This window comes from Perognathus longimembris, chromosome 13 (genome assembly GCF_023159225.1).
Source record: "Perognathus longimembris pacificus isolate PPM17 chromosome 13, ASM2315922v1, whole genome shotgun sequence".
Classification (NCBI taxonomy): Eukaryota; Metazoa; Chordata; class Mammalia; order Rodentia; family Heteromyidae; genus Perognathus; species Perognathus longimembris.
The window spans coordinates 38240193-38252708 of NC_063173.1; the positions used below are offsets into that span (position 1 = coordinate 38240193).

At 39.1% G+C, this 12516-nt stretch overlaps 1 protein-coding gene across 1 annotated transcript in view; it reads right to left on the minus strand.

Annotated features, from left to right (window-relative positions):
- Positions 1-12516, minus strand: part of Slc1a2 (solute carrier family 1 member 2) — a 134265-nt gene that overhangs the window by 908 nt on the left and 120841 nt on the right. Inside the window, exon 10 of the mRNA XM_048359797.1 lies at positions 3219-3450. Within this exon, the coding sequence (XP_048215754.1) occupies positions 3219-3450 (232 nt within the window). The remainder of the gene's footprint in view (positions 1-3218; positions 3451-12516) is intronic.

A 12516-nucleotide genomic window follows, 5' to 3' on the forward strand; every position in this document is an offset into this window, starting at 1 on the left:
GAGAGGGCAGATTAAAAAAACTAAAATCAGTGACAATGTAATCAAAGTTATTCCAATGTGAACATTTAATTCATAAAATATGATGGTCACACTGTCCATACTGATTTTCCTGGCTCAAAGTAATCTGAACCTTTATGCAGAACAGGACGTGTTCTCCACTTCTAAGTAGTTTTCCTAGCTTACCTTCTGTCTGTCTGTCCTCAAGGTCATGTGCAAATTTAAACCCACGACTGATATTCCACATAATGGAGAGACTGGATTTATGAAAGGATTAGAATATGGAGACATGACAAATGCAGCAATGTTTGAAAGCAATCTGACCTTCCTCTTACCCAAGTGGAAATGAAATGCATGCATCACAAGCACACCACATGCTAGAAACAGAGAACCAGTGCCCTTCGTGAACCAAGCCAAAGAAAACAAAAACTAACTATTCCTCCGTTCCCCATCAGCAACACCCCTCCCCCATTTTTGGGCCCCATGCAATTAGCCATGACTTCTCCACATGCACTTATCTAATTAAAATTAAAAGGCTGCTGAATAATTTTAAAACTACTATTCCCAGGCAAGAATTTGAAAAGAGAGAGAGAGAGAGAGAGAGAGAGAGAGAGAGAGAGACCCACATGATATAACAAAGCTTGAAATGGTTAAAGTTTTGACCAGAGCTGCAGCAAATTGGTTTCCCCTTCAATGAACTGTCAAGAACGATTGCAGGGACAAACTGTCTTTCTGGGGAAATTTTCTTATTCATTGTGACCTTGAATGTGCTTATTTGGCTGTCAGTGATGAACCAGATTGATGGCAGTGGAAAACTGTCAGTCATAACGTGGGTGTCTTTGGTGGAAGTAGTCGACATGTGGAGGGAGAAGGTTGGTGGGGGTAGGGGGAGAAATGTTTGTAAATGCTAGAGTCTATGTTTCAAAAATAGCTGGTTCAGTGGCTTTCCTGGCCAAACTAAAGATAGAACTCCACTGTCCAACACATTCCATCAGTCATCTGGGTTGTAGGAAAGTTAGAGGATCTTGGTGTGATGTCTTGACATTATCAATACTGGTATCACACACACACACACACACACACACACAGACACACACACACACACACACACACTGAGAAGCAGTGAAACTATGCACTGACTAGAAGGAAATTTACAGGAATAGATATTGGTGAAAAGCTCTGGCTGATTTCTTCCACATGCATGGCAACACAAGTATCTGACCGAGAGCAGGAGGGAGTCAGCTTGCAAAGGCTGAGGGCCAATTCTTGTTCACTGAGATGAAACCCAGTCCATTGGGCACAAAAGCTCAGGGACAGTGCCCAGACTCTGAGTTCAAGCCCCAGGATCAGCATAAAAAATAAGAAGAAAGAGAGAAAAGGAAAAACAACCCAGAATATCTGAAATCTAAGGAGATCTTTGTACCTGCACATTTCCTTTATCAAAACATGGTCATTACAATATTACAACAAAAACAAAAAAAATCCTCAAAAGTTCCAAAAGGGTCACACTACAGACAACTAACCACTAAGATTTATATAAACAACTGTGAAATGAACATTTATATGTGATGGTTTTATTTTATCTCATACTATTTTTTCCTTGTGTGAGAATGATTTGGGTTCAAATCCCATTTCCTCTACAAAAACCACCACCACCACCAACAGAAACACTCTGTGTGTGTGTGTGTGTGTGTGTGTGTGTGTGCAGGTGTGCACTTTTTGTGTGTTCTCAAGAGCCTAACTGAGAGCTATGGTAGTAAAGGTACTCAGTAAATACTTGATAAGTGATGAAAACATACGATCAAAATATATAAAGTGTGGACACTCAAACCTTACAAGGCACATGATGAGTACCTGTTAAATATAAAAGAATATAAAGCCATTCTATGAGAATGTTGACCCTTGTTGATCCAAACTAGTATTTTTAGGGCGAGTAATCTAGCACATTCACTCAGAAGGGAAAAACATGAACTTTCCAATAGAATGGGTTATGAAAGGATCTCTAAGTTATTTTTAATGGAAATTGCTTTTTACTGAATTAATTAATTTATCCAATTGCTTCTTGGTGGTTAGTTTTCCCGCTTAATTCATATCAGAGCCCCACACATGTACCCCATGTGTACCTGATGGAATAGAGACAGGTGAAAGTCTATATCTGCTCCCCTAGAATTCTGGGTGTAGGAAGCAATCCATGAAACAGTTACTGCTGTGTGGCTCTTAACTCTCCTGCAGAAATCATGGTGTCTATTTGGAATGTCTCAGATGTAACACGGGAAGAAATGAACGTTTAGAGGGAATTTTATCAACAGGTGGCCTGAAGGTACCTGAGGTCTGGGTTGGGTTCAAATTGTCCTCAGCTGCATGCGTGGAGTCATGTTTACCAAATCAACCTCAAGTCATCTCTGTTCATCTGCCAGGGTTCTCCAAGTTTGCTTCACTCTGGTCATGACCCTCTGTCTTTAACAATGGCAAGTTAGTTACAATGAAGGCTAGCCAGTGCCCATCAGGCTTGAAGACTTAGTACCCATGAGCTTGGAGGAGCACCCAGAACATCCATGCTGCAGGAGAGGTGGCACAGCCAGGCAATATGGGAGCACTACTATTTTTAGAAAGACTTATCCAAATACTTGTTGTCAAAGGGACTTGTTCTTGAAATTGCCTCTTCATTGTGGAGACAAAGGAAGTCATGCCAAAACTTACCCTTCCCACAAAAATAATTAAGAAAAAGAGAGCCGGCCAAAGTTAATGTGGGGACATTGAAAAAATGAGGTATATACAGCAGGAGAAATTCTTGTGCTGTAAAAATCAAGTGGCATATGCTAGGAATTGTTCTCGATGTTTCATTTGAAACAGAACAGAATATTTAACAGGATATTGGAAAGCCAGCAAAGCTCTAGTAATCACAAATTCTTGAGTGAGACAGACAAGAAAATCAACCAAATTAATGAGGAGGGGATGTGGGAACCAGAATGTTTGCAATATATCACGTAGAAGAAACAAGCAACTGATTGGCTGTTTTGGTATTAGAGTTGTTAATAACCTTCCCCCATGTTAGACACAGAGCTAGATGATCTGAGACTCACAGAAGCTTGGGTTACATGATACTTTACAACAAAAATATGACATTAGTGGATGCAGGGCTTTGTGGTTTGTTTTTTCTTTAAGAAATCGAGCATGCACTACTAGATACAGGTCTCAATATCCAGGAATGGGAAAGGTACCTTGCACTCATCTACTATGACAGAGTTGTGTGCAGCATAGACACATTGATTCGAGTTGCTTTCCCTGTGGTTCTTCATGTCATCATAAATGGATTGAGTCTTGGTCATTTCAATGTCTTCATGCACTCGGTGTTGGGAGTCAATAGTGTCCAGCTCAGACTTGGAGAGGTGATAGACAATCCCAGCCCCAAAAGAGTCGCCCACAACATTGACTGACGTTCTCATCCTGTCCCTGGTGAGGAAAAACAGAGTTTTTAAGAAGACAGGAGATCATGGGCATCGAGAGGTCAAGGTGTGGAACAAGAGAAAATTTAGGATTGAATTTAATCTCCTTTTCCTCTGTTCTAATTTGGGGCAAGTGACTCAACTTTTATGAGCCTTGATTTCTTCCTTCTTTTTTTTTTTTTTTTTGCCAGTCCTGGGCCTTAAACTCAGGGCCTGAGCACTGACCTTGGCTTCTTTTTTTTTTTTTTTTTCTCTCAAGGCTAGCACTCTGTCACTTGAGCCACAGCACCACTTCTGGCCATTTTCTGTATATGTGGTGCTGGGGACTTGAACCCATGGCTTCATGTATACGAGGCAAGCACTCTTGCAACTAGGCCATATCCCCAGTCCCTTCCTCTTTTTTTTTTTTTTTCAGTCCTGATTTCTTAGTCACTAAGAGACAATAAGCATACTCTTGCCATTGGCTTGGATGAAAATTAAACAAGATAACATAGGTAAAGTGCTTAACACAATGCCTGATGAATATTAAACTATCAATAAACAGTAGCAAACAAAAAAATAAAAGGATAGAAAGAATTAGAGATTGTTGTACCCAGCAGTTGCTCCTAATTTAAACTATTCTCTAAAAAACATCATACTAATTCTGCTAATTGATCCACAATGTTTTCATTGATCAATGTGTGTTTTGACTATACGTACTGAAAAAGAGCCAAAATACTTTATCATGCTCTTTCTGTGAACCTAAGAAAATTAAATAAATCTCTAAGGGTGTTTCTGGATGCAGAAAGTATTAAGAATAGTCTTCCTCAAACCTTTGTTTTATGTTCTGACTTGAAAAAAAAATATAATGGTTGTTCAATGTTCATCGCAGCACAATTTGTCATAGCGAGAAGCTGGAACCAACCCAGATGCCCCTCCATAGATGAATGGATCAGGAAAATGTGGTACATTTACACAATGGAATTTTATGCCTCTATCAGAAAGAATGACATTGTTCCATTTGTAAGGAAATGGAAGGACTTGGAAAAAGTTATACTAAGTGAAGTGAGCCAGACCCAAAGAAACATGGACTCTATGGCCTCCCTTATTGGGAATAATTAGTACAGGTTTAGGCAAGCTATAGCAGAGCATCACAAGGCCCAATAGCTATACCCTTAGGAACACATAAGATGATGCTAAGTGAAATGAACTCCATGATATGGAAACAAGTGATATATCACAGTTATAACTACTTTCAACGTCCTATGTGAATGTGTAGTTTCTATTATTGATGATGTTTTGTATCACCTTCCTATGTTTGTACCTGCACTATCTCTGTAATCTTATCTGAGTATATTGGAAACCGTGTTTACTGGTATTGGAAGTAGGAAATTCAAAGGGAATACCAAATTCGAGAGACACGGGGTAAAAAAAGAGAAATAACTACAAAAGCAATACTTGCAAAACTGTTTGGTGTAAGTGAACTGAACAACTGGGCGGGGGGGAGGGAAGGGGGGGAGGGAGGGGGGCATGAGGGACAAGGCAACAAACAGTACAAGAAATGTATCCAACGCCCAACGTATGATACTGTAACCTCTCTGTACGTCAGTTTGAAAATAAAAATTTGAGAAAAAAAAAAAAAAAAAAAAAAAACTAGAAGAACAAAGCATTAACATATGCAAAAAAAAAAAAAATATATAATGGTTGTTAACATCTTCTTAGAAAATCATCACTAGGAAAACTAATTCAGTCCTTAAGAGTAAGTTGTGTGTTGGACACCAGTGGCTCATGCCTGTGATCCTAGCTACTCAGGAGGCTGAGATCTGAGGATTGTGATTCAAAGTCAACCTGGGCAGAAAAGTCCCTGTGAGACTCTTATCTACAATTAACCTCTCAAAAATTAGAAGTGGTGCTGTGGCTCAAAGTGGTAGAGCACTAGCTTTGAGCAAATGAGCTCAGAGACAGCATGCCCAGGCTTGAGCCCCACAACCAACAACAAAACAAAACACAAAAAAAAGAAAGATTAAACTGTGTCCTTAAATCCCTTAAGTGCAAGCCAAATTAGTATGCGGAGCCCACTAGCCATGTTTATTAGACATCGAAAGTCCTAGAGAGATGGATTCTGGAAAACAACTATGAAATTAAATAAACATAAAATATTAAAATAAAATAAATCTGGTAAAGATACTGCTGAGATATTGTTAGCCTTCCATTCGAACAATGTGAGTGCTCTGATTATTTCTAAGCAAATATTTTTGTTAGATCATAGTCCTTAAATTCTACTTGCTCTGATCAAATCTATTTCTCATTAGAATATGGTAATAATGGAGCTGGTTCTAGGCATGTCCTGCAAAGCCAGCCGTTCTGATTTTAAACGGGAATATGCTAATCATTTTTACAGAAAGATTGAAGCTGAACTTGAACTTTCAGGAATATCTCTTCATCTTAGAATGTTACTGCCGTCTTCTGCTCTGGAGAAATGCCTGAGGGAGAAAGAGTCTGTATATGAAGTCAAGGTCTTGAGGTCATCTACAAAATGATGAGCTTGATGTAAATGACTAAAAATACCTAGTACAAGTGTGTGTGTGTGTGTGTGTGTATGTGTGTGTGTGTGTGTGTGTGTGTGTGAAGGAATGCACAATAACAACAACAAACCAGCAAGGTTACATTAGATCGAAGCCAGATGCTCTAGCACGCTACTACACAGTCGGGTGACTGTAGATAACAATAATGTACATTTCAAAAGAAAGGGTTTTGAATGATTTTACTATAAAGATGTGATAAATGTTTGAGGAAATAGGTATGCTTGATTCAAACACCATATAACATGATACATCATTAGTATATACAATTCAATGTTATGTGTCAGTTTAAAATAAATGTGAAAAAAGTTGAAAAATAAATAAATAAAAGGAAAAATATGGCCTCTAGGCTTCAAATGCTGGATTTTTTTCCTGACCTCTAGGATAACCCTGATCATGTCAACAAAGTTTTCTCATCTACAATTGAAATAACAAAATGTGCAGTACATACGGTTTGTTATAAAAGTTAAATGATATAACAAAAATGTTTAATGTAACTCCAGACATTTACTGGGAATTTGAAAAATGTTGTTGAACACATGATGTATACTTTTAATATTATAACTTTTATCAACTTGATTCAAGTATATTTTGGAAGTTCCTATTAGAACTTCCAAACATGTTTGTTTCAATTACAATCTCCTCCTGAAAACACTAACCCTGTGTATAGGGAAATACCTGTGTTAACACTCAACTATTTAGCTGTATTATGGGTTTGCTATGGAGTTATGATTATCCTTCAAACCATTTGACTGCATAGCTTGAACATCAAGCTCTAGACCAAAGATCTAAAATGCTTCAAATTTTGGCCACCAACATAATGCCACAGAGGACATTAGCATACATGATCTTATGTAACAAGCCACAGATAGAATGCAAGTGTACTTCAAGTATTATATAAAATTACATTGTATGGTCAAATACTTGTGGCTCACACTTGTGATCTTAGCTACCTGGAAAATTGTGACTGGTAGGATAGTGATTCAGGAACAGCCTGGGCAGAAAACTCCACAAGATTTCTACTCAAATTAGAGCCACATGTGGTGACACACATCTGTTACCCTAGCTATGATGGAAGACCAATATTAGCAGATCACATCCAAGCATATACCTAGAAAGGAAGGAAGACCTTATCTCAACAATTACCCAGAAAAACATGGCTGGATGGGTAGCTGCTGCCTTTCAAGCATGTGAGATCCTGAGTTCAAACCCAGTACCACACAAAAAATAATCACATCTGAACAAACTATACGAAACATAAATGAATGAGTTTTGTGTTTCAACTTAAGTTCCATTCCCAACACATCTCACTGAGAATAGGGCAGGAATTCCAAAATCTAAAAACAGAAAACCTGAAGTACTTCTAGTCCTAAGCATTTCAGATATGGCACACTCATTCTGAACTTGAAATCCCTCCTGGAATGTGTCCAATACCCTTGGCCAACCCATAAATTCTACAGAATGCTGAAGTCTTCAAAAGAAACACCGCAGGCCCCTTGGATCTCCACAGCCAGAAAAATCTGCTTTATTGGCAAATACAGGGACCAAAAATAATAGTAATGGTGGCAGTGATGGTGATGTTTATGACATGAAAGCTTAAGTTTCTGTTGTATGTACTATTTTTAGTACTTTATCATACATAGATATATGATGCAAATATATGTGTGTATATATATGTATATCTATTCACAGAACCTTAATTAATGGTTACTTACATTTAATAAATGAAAAATTCTGGGCAAAAACACATTGAAAAACATCTCCAAGACAGACAATCTAGCTCATTTACTAATTGTGTGATTTGGATAACTTGCTGCTATTATTTAATAGTCATGCCCATCCTCTAAAATCCTCTATTGAAATCAGATCCCCAAAGTGATGATATTATGAGGTAGGGCATTTGAGAAGCAGTTAGATCAGGAGGGTGGAGCCCTCATGAATTGAATTGGTGCCTTTACAAAAGAGACTCAACTGAGATTGCTTTTTCCTTACGCCTGGTGAGTTCAAACAGGGAAGATAACAATTTGGAAGTAGGCCCTCACCAGACACTATTCCATTTTGGACTTTCTCTGTGCTCAGAACTGTGAGGAATAAACTTCTGTTATGAGTAAACTGTTATTCTGTGGTAATTTGTTAATGGAATAGATTAGCTAGTTTCTCAACCAAAATTTTCCTCATATAATTAAAATATCTATTTCATAGGATGGGGGGAATATAAAATGTATTCATTACTCATAGTTTAGGTTCTTAGGCTGACTACTTTCCTGTTTTGGAGGACAATTTCTACTCATAGATCATCATGTTGAACAAAAACACTCTGCAAGAACTAATCACTCCCCTAGTTTAAGAAAGCCATTTCTACTCAGAGAATACCATAAATTCATAGACTCCTGTTTCTTAGATCTTTGACATTTTTTGACACCAAAGCTCTGGAATAGGATTTCTTCGGAGTGATCTTTCCTTACACATGTTCACTGCCATACCTCTTCTAATTTACAAAGTAAAACTGGCCAACGGTAACAACCATCAGGGCAAGAATGGATGGAAGATCAACTGATACTTGATGCCTTTATAAAGAGAGAGCCCTGGACTTGAGGAAAGAGCTTTAATATAGGTCTCACCTGAGCATGGAGTAGGGAATGAGGCTAGTCCCAAACTCGCAGAAGGCCATGAGAGTTAAATACAATGAAGAAAAAAAAAAAAAAGAGAAAATCTACCATCTATGGCATAAGTATTTTTTACAGTTTCCAAGAATTCAAAAGCATGGAAACATTGTTTTTTTTATACTTGTTTTACTTCTTTAGTACTAAGGGATTTTTAAAGTGAATTTGTTCATTCAACAGATGTGTAGTAGACACCTTAATACAGTGAGTACTACAAGGAGCTCAAGAGAGTGAGGAATGAGACAAGACTCTTTTCTCCAAGAACCCTTGTTCTCTTTCCTTTCCTCCATGACTAGAAATCCATGTTCTAATAGGAATAAGGACTGGGTGCTACTGAATTCTGTAGGTGGGATATTTTATTACATGTGGAACATAGAACAAAAAACTTCAAATGAAGTATTTTGAGTTAGGCCCAAAGAATGAGTTTTTTAAAAATGAGCTATAGAAGAGTGAGAAACAATACACATGAAATCTAATAGAAAGGAGCACTCAGAATTCCAGATGGCTGAGTCAGAAAGTAAGCACAAAGAGAGTCAGATAGCAAGAATTAAGTCACCTGAAGAATCCAGCTTAATAAAGAGCTTAAAGGACATGTAGAAAGATGGATTCAATGGAAATTTAGGAAACAAAAATCACAAGTATTGTGGACTAATTAGCTATGAGAAATCCAAATGAAAATGGTCAGGGGTCCCTCTTAGGGCTCTGGTTTGGTCAGACATTAGACAGTGTCTCAGTATGTAGGGGGCACAAGTGTCTGACTTCAATTTGATCATGTCCAGTAAAAAAACATGTGGTCCATTCAAGGCACTAGAAAGGAAGTCTGATGGTTAAAAGACACTTCTTTTTTTTTTTTGGCCAGTCCTGGGCCTTGGACTCAGGGCCTGAGCACCGTCCCTGGCTTCTTCCCACTCAAGGCTAGCACTCTGCCACTTGAGCCACAGCACCGCTTCTGGCCATTTTCTGTATATGTGGTGCTGGGGAATCAAACCTAGGGCCTCGTGTATCCGAGGCAGGCACTCTTGCCACTAGGCTATATCCCCAGCCCTAAAAGACACTTCTGAGATGCAGGGGGTAAACTAGGAATTGTTGTGTAGAAGAACAATCTAGACTAGAATGCAAAGGGCAACCAAGACTTAAGAAATGAGTGATCTGACATTTCACAGGTAAATAAATTATTTTGGCAAGAAGCATGGAAGACAATGCCAATTATTGCCTAGTGTTAAAGGATACTTCTTTGAAGTATTGACCTACCAGGTATAGTTTCTCTACAGAGGCAAGGACAGAAGTAGCTCACTGTAGGTTAAAACCGGTAAAGTGAAGATTATTTAAAACAAAGAAGGGAAAATGTTGCAGAAGCATCCAGAAAGATACTTGGTTTGATTTTGTTTTATTTTAAAAAGTGGAGTATTTGAATTTTTTTCAGTCTTAAAGAGAAGGGGCCAGTATGGAAGGAGAAAGCAAAGGAATAGAGAAGAAAAGAGTAACTTAGGGAGCTACATCCATTGGGAAATTGGAGGGAATAGGATCTGAAATGGGAGATGGCAGCCATATCTTTTGGCAGGGGAACTCTATGCCACCACCACATAAGAGAGGGAATAAGGGGACAGTCTAGGAAAATAGAGTTCCAAGTGGGATGCAGGAGTTAAAAGACATCTGTCAGAGAGTGCAACACCAATTTGGGTTAAACCACAACATCAGAGTGCTATCCTGCTAGGCTACTGGACACTTCATGTGTACATTTCTTTCTGAAAATACTGCAAAGTGGAGCAGACATCATTGAAACCAGGAGGGGAGTATTTGACCAAGTCTGGGGAAGTCCAACTCTGGCCCAAAGCAGGATATGAGAATTTATGGTTCACATGTGGAAAATTTTTCTTCAGGCAAATATTTTCATTTTCCTCTCAAAAATTATCTCTTACCTCTCAGGAAGCTATGTCTTTCATGTTGGCCTTGAGAGTTTTTAAAGCTACTTGGTAAAAAAAATAAAATAAAATAGAGCTGTTGCTGCTATGTTTGAGTCTGATACTCTGGGGCTATAGGAAGGGGACAATAGACAACAGAGAAGACAGCAGAATATTGTCTTGGTTCCAGGACTCCCAAGGACCAAGAATAACAGGGGTTGGGAGATCATTTCACGTGAGTCACTGTGTCTGATTGGCTGGAAGAAAAACATTTGCCAAGGTGCTTTCTCACTCTCTTGCTCTAACTCCTCAGGCATGGAGATATGGGCTTGTCTGGAAGTCTTGGTTCTTACAGGGAAAGAAGGTTGAGGGAGCAGCTTTACTCACAGGTGATCTGGGGCTGAGCTATATGAATCTGCCATTTCTATATGCCTAATTTCTATACGCCTTCTTAGGCCAAATATTGGCAGTTTCATATAATTCAACCTCACAGTGCTCTTATAATACATTGTACAGAGAAACTATCTTTAGAGGCACAATGTTAATAGAAGACTCTCCCAGTCCTGGGGCAGGCTGGCATGATTCTGGGTATTAGAGGGTTAAAAACCATGTGGGATTGAGGCAAGAAAGGGGAGCTCTACCTCAACCACTGAATAAGAAAGTGAACTTAGGATTCCATCCTGAATTGCAATCCTGGCATTGGCCAGACAAGCTACTTCACCTTTTCCATTCAGCTTCCTCGTTTGTAAAATATGAAAAGCAATCTCCACACCCCAGCCATGGGAGAAGATAACAACTGCTGACAGGTCCTCCACCAAGCACTTTGCCTATAAAAGGCTGATGTGACACAAAGCAAGTGCCAAACCCTTTGCGGCTCATCATGTCTCTATTTTTAGTCCAAGTGAACAGTGCATGAGGTTACCTCCTCCACCACAGAATCTTATACATATTCCTCTCTTTTTTCTTTTTTTTTTTCCAGTCCCTGGCTTCTTCTTTTTTGCTCAAGGCTAGCATTCTACCACTTGAGCCAAAGCACTACTTCTGGCTGTTTTCTATATATGTGGTGCTGAGGAATCAAACCCAGGGCTTCACGTATACGAGGCAAGCACTCTTGCCACTAGGCCATATTCCCAGCCCACATATTTCTCTCTTAACACCTAGCCCACTGCTGGAATTTCTCAACCACATCTACTGGGATTTTTTTGTTTGTTTTTTTTTAATTTTGCCTCAGCGATAGGCCATAAGGTCTTTGAGGGCTGAGCCTGTGCCTTAGAATCACATAACTTCTATAATCCTCTTCTATACTTTAAGCCTCTCTAGCTTTCTTATTAATACCTAATAGAGTAGAACTACTATGTAAAAGCTATACTGCTTTGGGAACAATAATAGGAAACCCAAGGAGTGTACACGTTGATGAATTCTTTCCCCCTAAATGTTTTTTATTTGTTGATTTGGGGGCTTGAACTTATAGCCTGGACACGTTTCCTAAGCTGTTTTATCCTCAAGGCTAGCACTCTACCACTTTTGGCCACAGTTCCATTTCTTTTTTTGGGCGGTGGGGTTGGTGAAGATAATAGTGTCATGGACTTTCCTGCCTGCGCTGGTTTTCAACCAAATCTGATCCTCAGAGCTCAGGCTCCAGAGTAGCTAGGGTTACAGATGTGAACCACCAGCACCCAGCTCCTAAATCTTTCTCTCCATGACTGGATGAACCTGAGGATGTGCAGAACATGGAAGACTGATTGCACCATGGCACAGGGCAGAATGGGGAGAGCTGGGAGGAGTGTGTGTGTGTGTAGGAGGCAGGATGAAATGGATTGTTAGTTTGATTTGGAAACAGATGAACTGGATAGAGAGAACATTTGGTTGTATATCTGGATGTTGAAAGTGAGAGTAAGAAGGAGGGAAACACAGAGACCCAAACTACTTAGAGAGAAATGAGAAGGAT